Source organism: Rattus norvegicus, chromosome 4 (genome assembly GCF_036323735.1).
Source record: "Rattus norvegicus strain BN/NHsdMcwi chromosome 4, GRCr8, whole genome shotgun sequence".
Classification (NCBI taxonomy): Eukaryota; Metazoa; Chordata; class Mammalia; order Rodentia; family Muridae; genus Rattus; species Rattus norvegicus.
The window spans coordinates 8,312,231-8,330,076 of record NC_086022.1 but is presented as its reverse complement, the minus strand read 5'-3'; the positions used below and the strand labels follow the sequence as shown (position 1 = coordinate 8,330,076).

At 50.0% G+C, this 17,846-nt stretch overlaps 1 protein-coding gene and 1 long non-coding RNA gene across 6 annotated transcripts in view; one reads left to right on the top strand and one right to left on the bottom strand.

The window, feature by feature from the left end:
* Dpp6 (dipeptidyl peptidase like 6) overlaps nt 1-6,857 on the top strand; it is a 919,475-nt gene extending 912,618 nt beyond the window's left edge. For 4 of the 5 annotated variants that reach the window (XM_017592501.3, XM_017592503.3, XM_017592504.3 and 1 more), the window contains exons 22-26: nt 227-338; nt 1,850-1,908; nt 2,530-2,602; nt 2,698-2,771; nt 5,046-6,857. In XM_017592501.3, coding sequence (XP_017447990.1) covers nt 227-338; nt 1,850-1,908; nt 2,530-2,602; nt 2,698-2,771; nt 5,046-5,192 — 465 coding nt within the window. In that variant the 3' untranslated portion in view covers nt 5,193-6,857. The remainder of the gene's footprint in view (nt 1-226; nt 339-1,849; nt 1,909-2,529; nt 2,603-2,697; nt 2,772-5,045) is intronic. The other variant, NM_022850.2, reaches the window with a different exon arrangement.
* On the bottom strand, nt 5,757-7,773 carry LOC134486537 (uncharacterized). The gene is made up of 2 exons (XR_010065725.1): nt 7,498-7,773; nt 5,757-6,914 (listed from the first exon to the last, which is right to left on the bottom strand). It is a non-coding gene; the product is annotated as an uncharacterized LOC134486537 (long non-coding RNA).
* Nucleotides 7,774-17,846: the final 10,073 nt, after the last annotated feature.

Below are 17,846 nucleotides of genomic sequence, written 5' to 3'. Positions count from 1 at the left end.
TGGATCCCTGGGCACTGGGTCCTGAGAGGGGAGACTGTGTCACACAGGAAGCTGTTTAGTGTCTCTTTTACTGCCCAACAAGGATGTTTAAAGTTCAATTTTTTTAAAAAACTGCATGAACACACATGTTAGGGCTGGCCTTCCTGTCCTGGGGCCGCTTTCCTGCTGACTTGGGGAGGGTAACCCCCACTCCATGCCACTTTTCCTTCCTTCTTGTGTCTCCTAGGATTATGGTGGGTACCTGAGTACTTACATCCTCCCAGCCAAGGGAGAAAACCAAGGCCAGACTTTCACCTGCGGCTCTGCACTCTCTCCGATAACGGACTTCAAACTCTATGGTAAATGGCCTTGAGAAGGCCCAGGGCTGAGCTCGCAGCCTGGCTCCATCATCGCTGTGCCCAACAGCAAGCACCCCCCTGCCAGTGCGTGCTGACCCCCTGGGGCAGGAGGGAAGTCTCTAGTCAGTATGCAGAGTGGAGCTTCCCAGGAGCAGGACCAGAGCTGGGGGATAGGTTGTCAGGATGACGTTGTTGTGTGGTCCGACCACCTAGGGTAAGAGGGAGCCATCTGCCCAGGCAGATATGGCCCCAGAGTACACTGTTAGAGTCCTGGACCATGAGCTGTCCCCCTCTCTGGACATCCGTCCCTTTCTTTGTCAGTGTGTGGCTTGACAAGCAATACTGGACAGAAAGGCCTAAGTGACTCTGAGAATACATATCCTGTTCAGGGCTCCAGGGCACCAGGCTGGGAACCCCAAGGGACCCCATATTAAGTGGTGCCAAGAACCTGGATCCTTCTTGTCTCAGGTCTACCGGAGTACTGTGGGAGCTGATCTCTTCTTTGGGTGCCTCCTATGGATCATAGGCCCTTTCTTGGTACCTGTAGGCCTCATGAATCAGGCCAGAGTTGGGTAGGGCACTGGCCCAGCAGCCACTGAGGTTCATAAACCAGAGGTTGACAGCTTTAGTGCAAATTTCATTGGCCTTTCCATAAGAACATTACTGCTTCGATTCCTGATAACCTTCTCGTGAGAATGTTGTGTTATGTGTTGGGTTGTTCAAACTCAATGAGACTTTCTTAATTTCTTAATCATGCTATTCCAAATCTGCTTGATTCAAATATGCATGAATTGAACCACACCCACCCTTTTTTTCAGTGCTGAATATAGGACCCAGGGCTTCCTGCATGCTAGGCAAACACTGTCTCTGCCTAGCTCTCCAGCCCACCTGGGGCTTGATGAACCACGACTGGGAAGTCCCTTTCATTGCCCTCCTAACTCACAAAACACTGACACCCTGTGACACTGAGATGAGCTCTTCCTTTATCCCTGGTTGTCCTGGCAGAACAGTGCTATGGGGGCTCCCTCCTTCTCTGTCACCTGGCACACATCAAGTTATGTGCAGAACCAAGACCTGATGACTTAGAGAAACCCACCAGAAATGACACATTTTAAGCATCACACACACACACACACACACACACACACACACACACACACACACATGCACGCACTGTTTTGACTCCTATGCCATGACCCAGAAGATTTATCTTTTAACACCCAAAATTTAAGCCCAGAGTGGTGGTGCATAGATTTAAACCCTAGTACTCTGGAGGCAGAAACAAGCGGATTCTGGTGACTTCTGGCTTGCACATCCAGTTTCCCAACCTACTAAAACTGCAGTAATGAGACCTGGTCTCAAGACAAAACAAAACAAAACAAAAGGCTAACATTTGCCATGGCAGTGGCAGGGAGAAGGCCCCGTACTGCAACCTTAGTCCTTCCACTTGGGTTCTGCCCCAATGGAGCCCTGGAGACCAGAGATGACCCCTTCCCTCTGTCTCTGTCCAGCCTCAGCATTTTCCGAGAGGTACCTTGGCCTCCATGGACTCGACAACAGAGCGTATGAGGTATGTTTGACACACCTGCTATCTGGTAAGGCAGGGAACCAGTGACACTGGGCAATCTGCTTCATCCCACCCTTCCTCCTGCCCACGTCCAGCCACTCCCCCTTCCAAGGTTGTTCCTCTCCACCATCAAAACCTTGGGATCACCTTCCCACTGCCTTGAACTGGATTAATATGGTCTGCTCTTCTGCCCTCTGGCTTTGATGGGTGGGGCGAGAGATGAGAAAACCTGTGGAACCTCAGGATGTTGGGGCTCCCAATCCCCACATCGAGGACCGTTCCCCTGTGCCAGGGTAAACTGTGACCTATGCTTCTTACTGCAGCCCAGCCACCATGTTTCAAGCTATGAACAGGCAGAAGGCTAGCATCCTGTGGTCAGGCAGGACTCTGCATGGATAGAGGGACAAGCTTGTTCAGTGTCGCAGGATGACAGGATGGCCCTCCAAGGCCACCTGTGCTTGTCTCCTTTCCCCTTCTCCTGAAGGGAGTTGCTGGTTTACCATGCTGGAGTCTATGTTTCCCCTTTTCTCTGGGAGGCCTGGCATTTCCCTCCACTTCCCACTGCCCACCTGCTCCCTGACCCCATCCCTCAGCTAACCCTGCCCCCCTGTCCCACACATGCAGATGACCAAGCTGGCACACAGAGTGTCAGCACTGGAGGACCAGCAGTTCCTGATCATCCATGCTACGGCTGACGGTGAGGACAGAGTCCCCCACCCCCTCCCCTGTGCTGAAGATCACCTGGTGGTGCTGTGAGCTTGGGCCAATGTTTGCTTCTGTTTTCTTCTACAGAAAAAATCCATTTCCAGCACACAGCAGAGCTCATCACGCAGCTAATCAAGGGAAAGGCCAATTACAGCTTACAGGTACGAAATGCTGCCTGTTAGGTTCAATACTTAAAGCAAGGAGGCCCTTGTCGGGGGCTGGAGAGATGGCTCAGTGATTAAGAGCACTGGCTGCTCTTCCAGAGGTCCTGAGTTCAATTCCCAGCAACCACATGGTGGCTCACAACCATCTGTAATGAGATCTGATGCCCTCTTCTGGTGTGTCTGAAGACAGCAACAGTGTACTCATATACATAAAATAAATATTTTTTAAAAAAGGAAGGGGGGTTGGGGATTTGGCTCAGTGGTAGAGCGCTTGCCTAGCAAGCACAAGGTCCTGGGTTCGGTCCCAAGCTCCGAGAAAAAGAAAAGAAAACAAAAAAAAAAAAAAAAAAAAAAAGGAAGGTCCTTGTCGTCAGTACAGGGCTGAGTGGGGTCCACAGCAGATCACCTAAGTCCCCTTCATCTGACAGCAACTCAGCTCTCTATACAAGTCACCACCATTCATTCCACTCGAGCCTCTTCTAAGTAGTGAGAAAGGCCAAGCCAGCATATGCACTCCCAAGCAGTGTAATGTAGGTGTAGGCCTGAGGTGCAGCATGGGTGGCCCCTGTGAGTGCGACCCAATCACCCCTACCACTATGGCTGCAGTAGAACTATCTGTCTCAAAGCCCAAACCCAGGCAGACTTCACTGTATCCATTCCTGCCTCCTCCCAGGGATGCATAGGGATGGTACAGGAAACTGTTCTCATGTCCTTCTTGCCCTCTGGTTCCTTTGATAAGACAGCTACAACCTCTTCGTCTTTGGAAATGCAGAGGCAAACCCCACACTGTCTCCCTCAGACAGTGTCTGTCTGGTTAGAGCACCCTGCCTGTGCATTCAGCATCTACTGCTCTGTGGCAGCCTTGTATGTGGGTTGAATTAGGAAGAGGCCTTGGCCTGAGGGTTGTTGAATGGTGTGGAGGGCTTGGTTACATTATATTCCAGGCTTCGATGCACTCATGATTTGTTGAGTACACTCTATACACATAATGGCACTTGTGCCTAGAAAGGGACTCACCTGGGGCCATGCAAGGCAACGCAACAGATGCCCTCTCAAGGACTCAAGAGTTTGCAGTCACAGCAAGCTACCTTACTGCCTTCTGTACATCTTGTGAGTTAAACATACATATTCCAGGCATTTTAAAGAAAAGATGATGTTACCCTCAAAGGCATGAGAAGAATACAGGATTCAGAATGAGACTGGGTCAGAGAAAAAGCAAGATTCCAAGTCAGGCTTGGCTTCTATGCTCATGCATTCAGGATTAGCACAGCGCTAACCTAGAGGCTAGGCTATGTCATTGCACTGGCCATGTACAAAAGAACCAGTCTGCATGGTGTATCTGTAGTATTCAGTTCTCACAAAACATTCTGAACCAGACTTCATTCAGTTGTCCTTCCCACATTACCTGGACCCAAGACACAGCCCAGTGAGTGTACACCAAGTCTGCATGTGAGGGTCCAGGAAGGAGGTGACCTGGGGCTCATTCCCATTCTCAGAGAACCACTTTAGCCAGAAGTCTGTTTTTTCTCTGTCTGTCTGTCTTCTGTTTGTATCTGTCTGTCTGTCTATCTCTGTGTTTCTGTCTCTGTCTCTGTCTATGTGTCTTTCTTAGTCTTTCTGCCTCTGTCTCCTTGTCCTTAGCCTTTGTCTTTGTCGGTCTTTGTCTGTGTGTGTCTGTGTATGTTTGTCAATATCTCTCTCTCTCTCTCTCTCTCTCTCTCTCTCTCTCTCTCTCTCCTCTCTCTCTCTCCCCCTCTCTTCCTCCCTCCCCTCTTCTTTGTATTTGTATGCGTGTGTGTGTGTGTGTGTGTGTGTGTGTGTGTGTGTGTGTGTCCCTGTAGCTCTCGAATTTTATCCTCAGGTTGTAAATTAGGATAAGTAGCTCTGGCCAGAGAGTCTGCTTAATGAGTTTTCTCACCCAATCCTTACTATACCCACTGCCCTTGGTGAAGGGAAGAAAGGTGCCAAGGGAGGAGCTCTTGGGGAGACCGATCAGGTTCTATGACCTGCTAGGGCTGCAAAGGTCACTGCAGCTAGACTTCAGAGTGTGGGCCCTGGCTTTTCCTACACTGCATATCCTCCATGCCTCCAGCAAATTAGTCTCTTAAGGAGAGCAAAGCATGGGTGAGAAACTGCTCTCTTCTCTCTTCGCAGATATACCCAGATGAAAACCTCTCTCTTCTCCCTTTGCAGATATACCCAGATGAAAACCTCTCTCTTCTCCCTTTGCAGATATACCCAGATGAAAACCTCTCTCTTCTCCCTTTGCAGATATACCCAGATGAAAGTCACTACTTTCACAGCGTGGCGCTCAAACAGCACCTGTACAGGTCCATCATCGGATTCTTTGTGGAATGTTTCAGGATCCAGGACAAGCTACCTACAGCCACAGCGAAAGAGGACGAGGAGGAGGACTAACCACGCTTGAGACCTAAACACAGACATGGCTCTTTCTACAACAATATGCAACTGAGGAATCCCCCACCACCACCCTCCCTCCAAGGGCAGTAGGAGTGGAGGTGCCGGCATTCCATAGCATGTGTCTCCATACCGAAGGCCATTTGGTGGTGGGCGCCAAGCTCCAGGTGGAAGTGGGTCAGCCTGGAACAACCCCGTCTCAGCAGCATGGCCTATTCCTGGCCCCCAGTGACTGGCACATCCCATGTCCCTCCCCCAAGGGACAAAGTGAAGGACAGATGACAGTGAGGGCACACTTTGAGACCCAGAAAACCGGCCCTTATGTTCAAGCTTTCTCTCTGTAGCCTTGAAACCCACCTTCTGCATTCACACACTGCATTCCTGTTCCCGCCTGTGAGTCCTGTCTGGCTTCCTGTCTGACAGAGCTGTGCTGTGGGAACCGGACCGCATGGTTGTCTCTGCAGTGCCTGGCCCCTCTCTGTTGTTAGAAAAGCCCCCACTGTTCCTATCTGCACCCAAAAAACAGGTCTTTCATGTACAAAGTAAGACTATAGCTCTGCCCATGGTTAACCTTGTAGAACTGCTTTGTGTTTTTCTATGGTTTAACTGGATACCCCACCGTCTCCACCCTGGACTGTCTCACTCTGAGTTTCTTTCTGTCTTTTGTTGTTTTACTTGCCATGTTGCTTGTTTGGATAAAGAGAGTTTTCTGGAACACCCACTGTCTCTGTTAAACCTGGGGGAGTTACTGCAGACACCAAGGGCACAGAGCACCCAGCAGCCCTCACTGAAAGCCAATCGGTGGCTCCTGAGTGGCGCTAGGACTCGCCTCTGGATCCACTACCCATCACATGTGTCCTTACAACTGCTACCCTTCCCCCTCAATCAGCTGTTCAGTCTTTTCAGGTGACATTTGCTTAAAAACCACAAGACAGAATATTGGGTTCCACTCCTAGGTTTGCCAAGTAAGCCAACGCCATGAGTATCCCACAGGCAGTGTGGGAGAACTCCCTGTCAGCACCAGCCCCAGAGATGGCTCCTCCCTCCTGCTCTGATAATGAGGTTGGTGAGTTTCCTCCAACCTCATCAGCCCTGTAAGATACACACCAATCAGATATGTGACCCCTGTCACCATGTATATTTTATTCCGTTGTATATAAAGCAAGAAACATGTGTCTGGCATCTGTGCAACCCACCCCCTCTGAGGCACTAACCTTGTGTTGAGCTTGCATGCAGACACCTCTCTGGCTGACCTGGCCTCTCCAAAAGTGCTAGTTTGAAGTATACCGATCACCATGACTCCCTCTTGGGGTCGTTGACGACCCGTATGTCAGTTTTCATTGTCCCAGGAACTCTGTCCTCAGAGACATGTCCATGTCGATTATTTTTGTTGTTGATGATGTTTGGGGGCTTTGGTTCTGTCCACATGAGCTTGGATCATTGGTTCTGGTTAGGTTGGAAGAGTTGCCTCCTGGGGCTTTCCATTGGCGAGGAGGGACCTCGTGCTGACAGACAGAATATGCTTTCACTGCTTCGACAGGTTTGGCAAAGCCCCAGGAGTCCTGAAAGGGGAGCCAACTCTGGCTGCAAGAAGGGTTGGGGGCCACAGGGATGTGGCATGGTAGCGTCTGTCATCCATGGAATAAAACATTATTTTACCACTCAGGTTGTTTTTTTCTTACTTTCCTCCATTGGCTCCTGTCTTAGTCAGGGTTTCTATTCCTGCACAAACATCAAGAAGCAAGTTGGGAAGGAAAGGGTTTATTCAGTGTACACTTCCACATCACTGTTCATCACCAAAGGAAGTCAGGACTGGAACACCTGGAGGCAGGAGCTGATGCAGAGGCCATGGGGGGATGTTACTCATTGGCTTGCTTCCCTTGGCTTGCTCAGCTCGCTCTCTTATAGAACCCAGGACTACCTAGGGATGGCACCATCTACAATAGGCTGGGCCTTCTGCACTTGATCACTAATTGAGAAAATGCCTTATAGCTGGATGTCATGGAGGCATTTCCTCAAGGGAGGCTCCTTTCTCTCTGATAACTCCAGCTTGTGTCAAGATGACACACAAGACCAGCCAGAACAGCTCCCATCAGGAATTGGGCAGGGCTTCAAGACATGGGTTTTTGGTGCAATAAATGAAGGAAATGTTTCCTTTTCCCACACTAGGCATCAGTAGCTCCTTAGGGAGAGTAGGACTTCCTATGTCCCTCCCACATCTATGACAGAATACTAGCAGCCCAGCCTTGTGCTTGTAACCAAGCTGCTGTGAGTCAGCTCTGTGTGTGTAACAGACATTTCTTACCTAGGAAGCAGCATTTCCCAGCCTCTCCATCCTCTGGCTCTTCTAGACATAGCTTCCATCTTAAATGATGTTTAAGATCATTAACCCTGGAGGGGATGACATAGAGACCTCATTTAAAGATGAGCACACAACAATGTCTTCTTCTCGGGACTCTGGTCCATCACAAGGCCCACAGCAAAAGAAGCTCCTCTGACCAAAGCCATTAGCAGCACTGACTTATGGGCATCATAAACAATGAGAAGGTAATTTAAGGCACACAGCATATCCATTTAGCTAAACAACAGTAGTAGCTTCCCAGCAGAGCCTCTGCCCACCCAGCCATGGCTTTTTACCAGGTTTACAGTATACGAGTTCCCTCTGGTGGAACCGGCCTCGGATACAAACAGAAAGTGGTTGGTCATCCCCTTAACAATCATGCCACTTTTACATCACTGAGCACATCTGTCCTGGCTGCGTGCTGGGACACAGACTGTTACTGATGGCCTTTCTCCCCCAGCAGCCTGCGCTCTGGCACTGTGAAAGCAAGCCATGCTGACAGTTCAACTCCAGCTCTATTCTGGCTGTGCCTAGAAACCAGAATGTGCAGTGTCTTTGGCAAAACACGTTTGAAATACTGACTGATTCCCCAATTGATATACGGAGAGTCCTGAATACATCGAGTAAAACCCATACACACTGGGGGCTGGGCACGGGGCTACACGTGACATCCCAGCACTTGGAAAGGAGAGAGTGGAGTCCAAAGTGCTTCTTAACAAGCTCAAGGCCACAGGGGGAAAACAGGAAAAGGAAGACAAGAAAGGAGAGAGGATGTGGAGGAGGGTGGGGAGGAGGAGGACAAGAGGGGCTGGAGAGATGGTTAAGACCACTAGCTGTTTTACAGCAAGATCAGGGTTTGATTCCCAGCACCCACATGGTAGCTCACAACCATCTGAACTCAGGATCTAGCACCCTCTTCTGGCCTGTGTGGGCACCAGGTATTCATAGGTTTCCCATACACACACGCAGGCAAGACACCTACACAGATTAAAAAGTACATTTAAAGAAAGAAGAGAAAGAAAAGAAAGAGGACTGGAGGGAAGGGGAGGAGAGGAGGGAAGGAGGGGAGGAGGGAGCAGGGGAAGGAGGGGAAGGTAGGGTGTGGTTCCCACCACAGGTTCTCAGAGCCTGCTCCTGCAAGCCCAGAAGGGTCAAGGAGCAGACATCGAAAAATGGGAAGTCTTCCACAAACCAGAAATAAAAGCACGAGGAGGTGGGGGGTTGTCAGGGACTCCCTGGAGAAGGTAACATTTAAGACAAGGTTGAGGCCAGGTGGGTAGTGAAATTACCCAGGAAGTGAGTGATGGCACAGAAGCCCCCTGCCCAAGAGCCCCAGTGTTGTCAGGGTGCCAAGGAAGTCAAGATGGAGGCAGGAAAAGAGCCTGGCCTGGTGAAGCCTCCCAAGGACATCCACCACAGCCTGTCTTACCTCAAGGGCCAGCACAGACCCCCTTCTGTGGACTCACCCTGATGGCGTTCGTGTGTGTGCGCGTGTGTATGTGTGTGTGCGTGCATGTATGTGTGTGTGCGTGCATGTATGTGTGTGTGCGTGCGTGTGTGTATGTGCGTGTGCGTGTGTGTGTGTGCGTGCGTGTGTGCGTTGCTGCTGAAGGCAGCTCTGCCCATCTTGCCATGGCTATGCTGTCTCCCAGCCCCACTTCCTTCCTTGCTGCCCCTGGGGAGTTAGAAATCACACACACACACACACACACACACACACACACACACACACACACACACACACACACACACACACACCTCTGCCTTACTGGCTCAGTCACTGAGACAAGGCATGAAACAGGATCCCTACAGTCAGCTCCCTAGAAGTTTTCTGTGAGGGCCCTTCCCACACTGGAGTGTAACCATGAAGCCAGTCATAGTGGAAGAGACAGTGTTCAGAGAAGGCAAGAGGCTCTACAGTTCCTGTGGACATCTGACCCTCCCTCCTGCTCCCTCTCCCACCCCTCTGTTCCTCTTGGTCTGACTCTTGCAATTTAATCTAGGTAACTCAGCTGCCATCTTGTGAAGACATCCCCATGACCCTAAGCTGAGCTCCGGTGACTATGAGGCAGGTAGATAAGGAGTGACCTTGAACAGGCACTCCCAGCTCCGTGGTATTTTGTGAGGGCTGCAATCCCCAGGACCAGCTTGATGCAGTTTCAATGGACCCTAGGCTGGAAACACATGGAAACCAAGTGGATCTCTGACACTCTGAAACTAGATCATAAATACATATTGTTCTGAGCTGACAAATGTTTACTCCAACATTGACACTCACCTTGAGTCCCCAGTGCAGGCGGCTATATCTGAGCTGCTTCGTGGGACCCAGGGATTCCCTTGACCTGGTCCTAAGACACCAAAGTTCTTGCCTATGCAAACCCTCTATGATTGTGCCATCTGGGTAGACAGTGGGAGAAGCTCTATGGCAGGACTGTCTGCACCCTGTGGCCCTGGCTTGCCCTTTAGTTGCAGACAGTTTCTTCTGTGTCAGTCAGAGTCACACAAGCCAGCAAAGACCTTGACATTCAGTTTTATATGGCTAAATGTCCCTTAATGGCAGACAGGGCTGGCTTCATTTCATATCAGTTAATAGAATCTCACAGCTCTGGGGCTGATCTGACAGCTGCTAGCAGCTACAGAGCCAGAGAAATGGCAGCCAGGCCCCCTCTATGTGTTCAGTGTAAAGTCAAGCCATGAATTCCCAAGATCGCCTGCCTTGACATGCTATAGCTCAGCTCCCTGTGATGTGTCACCCTTGCTAACTGGTATTTCTCCAGCCAGACTGAAGTCTTCACATTTCCCAGAAACAGTGTCACACATGACTGTCACAGAGAAAGAAGTGACCACAGCAAGCTAGCTGCTCTGTTCCACTTGTGTCTAAGACCCCTTAAATAATACATCAGATGTTACTAACTCCCTAACTGCATGGGGCCAGGGAGCCCCCGTGTTATGCTTTATAAAATGGCAGTGGTGGTGCTGGTGTGACAGAAGGGAACACCAGAGAGGGCCTGTGCTGAGGCATTCCTCTGAGTATCAGCCCTAAGACAGATTTGTTATAAAAGAGAGTTTATTTGCAGTAAGGGGACCTGGAGAAGGGGGTAGAGGCAGAGAAAGAAGGGGGAACAGAGAAGGAGAGAGAGACAGAGAGAGAGAGAGAGAGAGAGAGAGAGAGAGAGAGAGAGAGAGAGAGAGAGAGAGAGAGGCACCTTCTTATCTGTGAGCTAAGCTAGTACCTGGTAGTTGCCAGGTAACTGTTGGGTGGAGCCTAGAGGAAATGCTAACACATCATGGTTACTTACCATTGTCCTGAGTAGAGACCCCATCTAATGTGCATGGCTTTAAAAAACGACCCTGAACCATGAAAAGATCAGAGATGTGTTGTTGTAAAAATATAAAAAATTTAAAAAAGTATTGTTGTCTCTTACCTCACTGGGTCCGCACGGCGGTGTCGGTATCTATCTTGGCGGAAACACATCCCAGCCGCACACTTTGCTACACTCAAACCCTCACATAAAAGTACACACACGGGGTTGGGGATTTAGCTCAGTGGTAGAGCACTTGCCTAGCAAGCGCAAGGTCCTGGGTTCGGTCCCCAGCTCCGGAAAAAAAAAAAAAAAGAAAAAAAAAAAGAACACACAACACAATAATCTTTGACCCAATTGGTAAGATATAATTGCCCACTTAAACATACAAAGCCCGGTACTATCCATCCCTTAGGAACATTGATAACAACCTGTAAATACACAGAGCAGAATCTTTCGTCACCTGCCAAGGCTTCTCACCCTCTCCTCTGTCCTGTCTCCTTTCTGTTCCAGTCTCCTCCTCTTCCTTCAAACTTCTCTCCAGCCCATCCTTCCTTCTCCTCCAACGACAGGCCTCCTTCTATCCTGTACCTGCTCCTCACCTGTACTTTACAAATTCAATGGGGAGGTTCTGGTGAAGTCACCTGAGTTCTGAGTACGTGACTAGGTAGCTGTCCTTGGGGCAGTGGAATTAGCATCAAAATACAGATAACTCCAGGGAAAACCACAACAGAGATGTAGTGATCCCGGTGGACATACAATGAACACAATGTACCCCTGAATACCCCTAGCGTCATACTCAAGGGATTGAAGACAGTCTACAGGACCTTAGCCAGTTCTCACAGTGAGCAGAGGCCCAAACGTCTGTTTGCCAATAAAAATCCCTTCACGTGTTCTGTCGATAGTGGCACCCCTGGGCTTTGAGAACAGGAATATGTTACCAGCTGAGTGCACAGGCAGTCAGCAGATCATGGACCTGAGTTCTTCAAGGCAGATCTCTACCCAAGAAAGTCAATGGCCTACGAGCCCAAGCCTCATCCCAGCACTGGGATAGCATGGAGCAGGTCAGCACTGGGCGTTTGCTCAGCAGTACAAAGTGCCTTCTAGAAGAGTCAATAAAGCAGTGAGATGGCTCAGCAAGGAAAGGCCCCTGCTCTCAAACCCAAGGACATGAGTTTGTTTCCTGAACTCCCCCAAAGTCTCTGACTACACACATGTCTCATGCACTCCATAAACAGGCAAAACCACCTGCCCAGGATGAAGTCTCCCAGCTCACCGGACAGCCTGACAGAATGGTCTGGAAAGCCAGGTCTGCTCTGTATCACTTCTTTACCTTCTTACGCCTTCCTTCTGCCCAAACCCTCTGGGAAGCCTGCTCTGGGGGAACCTCCCTTAGGCGGCCAGAGCCCAAGGTCACAGTAGGGCTTTAAGTGAGGTATCAGTGGGTGGTGAATCTGGCCTCTCCACCCCTGGCTCTCAGACATGTGCTAGAGCTTTTCTCTGTCTTATCTTCTGACATCTGATCGTGATGCCCATCAGTGGTAACACTGGCGACTCCAGAAGCAGAGGGGTCAGGAAAAGCATCTAGAGACGCTTCCGGGGGTCTCTTGGACCAAGCCCCAGGCCAAATCTCTAGCTCTCCTGCACTTTGTTTATGTCTGGAACCATGAGGCCACAAGCACCCACGAAGCCACTTATCCCATGCTGCCTAGCTCCTTCCACAAACCATGCCCCACATTCTAGACCTCCTGGGAAGGAGGCAACCTGAGAAACACAGTTCCCAGTTGTCCAGCTGGCTTTCCTCCCTCCTTCCAGGCCATTCCAAGGCTCCAGAGACCCAGCCTTCCATGCAGAGCTGAAGGCTGTCCTGGGATAGGGTGGATATTCATGTTAATCTGGAGAGCCTGAAGCTGGGTCCAGCAGCTGGGCAGAGCTGCATAACCTTGCTGAAGTCCCATGGAAAGATGAGATCTTTATCAAATATCAGAGCCAAGTTCCTCCTTGGCAGATGATAATAAAAAGGGAGTGACTGGGCTAGAGAGAGGGCTCAGCTGTTAAAAAGCTCTTACAAAGAATACGTATGACTTCAGTCCCCACACCCACATGCTAGTTGTGGTGGTTTGGATGAAGATGACAACTATAGACACATACATTTGCATGCTTAGTCCCCAGCTGATGAACTGTTTGGGAGGAGTATGTCCCTTAGGAGGGGGCTCTGAGGTATCGAACACCAACACCGTTGCCAGTGCACCCCCTGCCCTTTCTCTCCCTCTCTCCCTCTCTTGGTGTAGAGTACTCAAGGCCCAGGTATGCCTGGAGGCTCAGCTAACTTTATGTCATGTAACACAGGCTAGAATCAGCTAAGAGGAGCAAACCTCAATTGTGAGCCTGCAGGGCATTTTCTAGTTAGAAGTGTATGGAGGTTGGCCTAGCCCATCATGGAGGGCCTGCCTCTGGGCTGGTGACCCTGGTCTATGAGAAAGCAGGCCAAGTAAGCCATGCTGATAAGCAGCACCCGCCATTGCACTGTGCATCAGCTCCTACTCCATTTAAGTTCCTGCCCTGATTTCCTTCAGTGATGGGCTGTGATGTGAAAGTGTAGACCACATAGACCGGTTCCTTTCCAACCTGCTTTTGGCCATGGTATTTTGTCACAGCAATAGTGATAAAGGTCTTTTCAGCCACAGATCTCTAGGGAAACCAGGAGTGTTAATTATGCAGGGGTGTGCCTTGGTAGAGGGGATAAAATGCTTGCTTTCTGCCTGCAAGGCTGGGAATGGGTTTTGTTGACACCCATGGCCTCGCTGCTGTCTTTGGAGGCAGACCTCTCCCAGAATGTTTATTCCAGACCCTTCCCTCCTGGACCTTTATCTTCATTTCACTGTTAGTAGAATCCATCCTTAGGGGAGATGTCACCAGTACTTTGTGGCTCACTGACCTCTATGCTATTGGTCAGAGATCATATTAGATTCTAGACCTTTAAGCTATAGAACACACTCTCATGGTCACATGTATTTTGTAAAGGAGTTTCTAAGTCGTCACGTCTAAGCTCTACTGATTACCTGGAATGGGACTAATGATGGACCAAATTGTATTGTTTTAAATATGCTGATAACATCTGCCCAGCATCACACTCTCCAAGCTGATCCAGGATAACAGATAATGGAGTCAGTCTGAAGAGTTTCCCTTTTCACCTCTGAACAGTTTGCTTCCCAGCCTGGACAGTTGCAGCCCCCAACCCCAACCCCCAGTAACCCAAGTTAAGGCAGTGACTGTCAGCCTCTGGTTTTGAGAGGAGAGATCCAACACTACTCTGTCATTGTGGACACTTCATCAGGGAAGTTCCCATTTCAAATGGACTCATCTCAGCCCTGAGTGGAGTGGGTCTGTATATGACCAAAAGAAGGGAAGGGTTCACGACTGGGTCCTGGTCACAGTGTGCTGGGAGGACACTGCCCACCGCAGGGAGCCCTGGGTCATCAAATGCGTGTGAGTCCCATTCTGCTCCATATCCTACAAGGTAACCAACTGTGCCCCACATCTTGTTTATCTCCCTTTGCATCCAAGGAAGGGACCCACCACAGCACTGTAGCCTCCGCTACAGAGAAGGCCTGGAGATGCTGACTCCTGGATCCTGAGGTGGGGATCTGGGGGCTAGGAGCAGATTGGCCTTCACAGGCAGAGGGCAATGCTCTGAGGGTCTGTGAATGCTGCAGCAGCCAGTCTCCCAGTAGCTAGCCAGGACCACAGAGAGAGAGGTTCAGGTTCTGGGAGCTGTCCAACGTGGACAACCGTAAGCTCTGAGGGTGGTGCTGTTCACACTGTCATCTGAGGCTGGCCAGCAGGTGGCAACAAAGTCCACACTCTGGTCAGGGTGGGTTAGGAGCAGGCAATGATGGTCCCAGGGCAAGGACATCTAGCTTTCAGAAGCCCTTGCACCCCCTGCCTGCCCCCACCCCAACCCCGGTGCTATTGCACCCAGACACAAACGCGCACACACACACACACACACACACACACACACACACACACACACACACACACGCACACACAGTTTTTCTTACTAAAGCAGGGACCAGGAACCAAGGCTCCTTGGGAGAAAAAGATGGGTCTCAAGCAAGCCTTACTGGACAGGATCTGATGTCCAGGACATGCCCACAAGAGCAGCAACTCTCTGATTAGGTTTGGGCACAGTGCTGTGGAACTGGGGTGCAGCCTTGCCCCTGACATGTCCATCTCAGGAGGTCACTGGGATGCTCTGGCACATCAGGCTTTGGGACCCTTTACTGACTCATCTGCACTTAGATTTGCCTGACCACTACCTGCTCCAGGTCTCAGATGTGGCCGGAAACTGAAGAAGCCAAGGCCTCATCCAGACACCAGGAGAGGGTAGCAGTTGGGGCAGAAAGGTGGCCATGTCTGCCCAGTCTCTTGTCTATCACAGCAAAGTACAGCATGTCTGGGCTAAGCCAGTGGGAAGCTCACAGTGCAGGAGGCTCAAGTCTCAGGTCAGAGGGTGACCTGTGACCTGTGATTTCAACTCCTGGCTTGTAGTGTCAGTTGTCCCCCTATACTATCACATGGCTATCTTTCCGTATGTTACCTTCTCTTCTTAGGATCCCAATTAGAACTGGGTATGGTAGCACATGTGTTGCACTCAGGAGACAACAGGAGGGTTATGAGTTCAAAACCAGCCATGGCTGCAAGTGGAGCGATGCTGTGGGAAAAGCAAAAATGAAAGGATAGAACAAGTCTAAAATAAACTAGGTCCCATATAGCCCGGGTACCAACACTCCCCTGCAACTGCCCCTCTCTGCTGACTACAGTCTCATTCTGAGTTGCTGGGTGAGGATTCAGCACAAAGATGAGAAATCCAGGTCATCTGACTACAGTCACAAGGGTCTGATCCAGCAGGGGTTGCTGAGATGGTTGCAGCACAGCATGGCACATGCTCACCAGGAGACAGGATTTCGAGCCCTGGGAAGGGTGGACAGACAGGCTTGGAGCCTGTCTGCTCTCAGGCCGCACTTAGGTGTAGCCTTCCTTACTTTTATTACTTCTGACAAGGGGGACTCCAGTGGGCTCTGTTGGACCCCTCTTGACTATGTCCTGTCCCAGATTAATCTTTTTGGAATGGTTTTGATTCATTCCCTCCAAAATGAGAACTACTCATTATTGATCATTTTAACTCAAAATAATTTGATCAAATGCCTCCCAAACGTTCTAGTGGGATTTGGAACACACCTGTTGGGGGTTGGGTCTAATGCTTTGTCTTAGTTTGGCTCCCAAAATCACACAGGAATCTACTTGTCCAGATGCTGAGTGTCCCCGTCTCCATTGGCTTTTGATTAGTCAATAAAGTTACTAACAGCCAATGGCTAGGCAGGGAGACAGAGGGATTTAGATTTCCCAGACGAGGAACTAAGGGAAGAAGGGGCAGGATCAGAGTTCAGACTTAAGAGCTAAGGAGAAAAGTGTTCAACCAAGTGAGTGTCAGGGAAGCAGCCCCAAGGGACTACGCCCCGGATTGGGTCTGGGGTAGCAGAGATGAAATGTAGATTTAGCAAATATTAACTCGGGAGTATCAGGGGAGTGTGCTAACCCTGTGGAGGTTCAAGGTTCAAGCCCAGTCATTGGTTAAGGTATTTAAAATATAAAGTGTGTAGTGTGTGTGTGTGTGTGTGTGTGTGTGTGTGTGTGTGTGTGTGTGTGTGTGTCTTTTCATTCATGTGTCCAATGGTCTTGGGTGATGCAGAGCCATGCACACTCCTGCTGGGAACACGAAACAAACTTTAATAATTTACTACTACCCACATCCTTCTGTTGCTCTTGGGAAGTCTGTGGGTTGAAATAAAAACCCCATTCCCTTACATTTCTGTAACCAGAAGGCTGGTTGGTCTTACTAGACAGAAACCAAGAGGTCACCTCAGCATGGTAGTGCATGCCTTTAACTGTCTAGCACTTGGAGTTGGGGAAGAGGATCACAAGCTTGAGGTCAACCTGGGCTACACAGTTGAGTTCCTGTCTAAAACAAACAAAAACAAAACTGCAGAGGTCCACAGTCCGCAAAGATGCCAGGGGTCAGCTGTTTATCCTGGCCGTCGTCATTCCTCACACTTGTAGGATTAGTCATGTTCTGTCTGTCTGGCTCTGTCCGTGTGCCACCTCTGTGGGGTAAAAGTGTTTTGTGGCTTTCAGTACAGTGCCCAGAAACTAACACAGGCTAAACCCTCTCTCTTCATATCTTGGGCCCCTTTTTAGGGCACATGGGGTCCAAGTGGGTCACCTGAATAGCCCAGAATAAACTCACTTCCAGAACTTAGCCTTCACTCTGCTGGTGTGTCCATGTGCCACTGACACCACGTGGCCGTCATCACTTCTGTGGAATAAACTTGGACATTCCTTCAAACTAGTCTTCCTCCCACAGAGCAGCTAGCCTCTCTCAGGCATTTCCAAAGCAGAGGAGAAACCAGATTACAACAGGCAAACCACAAGCCTCCGAGGGTCCATGACAGCCTACCAGAAAGGGCACAGAAAACAAAGCAGGGAAGCGGAGAAAAGACGCACAAGACTCAGTACCCAGAAAAGCCTGACACACAGGACCCGGGCATTCTGATTTAAGATTAGCCAGAGGCAGAAGAGTGACTGGCAAGGGTGGACAGGATGTGTCACAAGCGAGATTAGACTCAAAGACACAACTTGGGTTTTCTTTCTAGCATGACAAGCAGAATCTTATTTAGAGGAAACTGCTCATCAACTAGACCGGGAAGACTGGCATGGGGGATCAAATTCCTGCTAAAACTGATGAAGGAGAGGCAGTGGGGTAAGTGGGCACTGGAGCAGGTCCATAATACAGGTAGCAAGCAAACAGGAGGGCTGGGGACGTGACTGCTGGCCATGTTTGAAGTCTCGGAGTCAACCCCTAGGACCACATAGGGCTGGCGAAGTAAAGGACTGCAGCTCTAGCAGCAGACGGAGGCAGGGAGGACCAGACTTAAGATTATCCTCCAG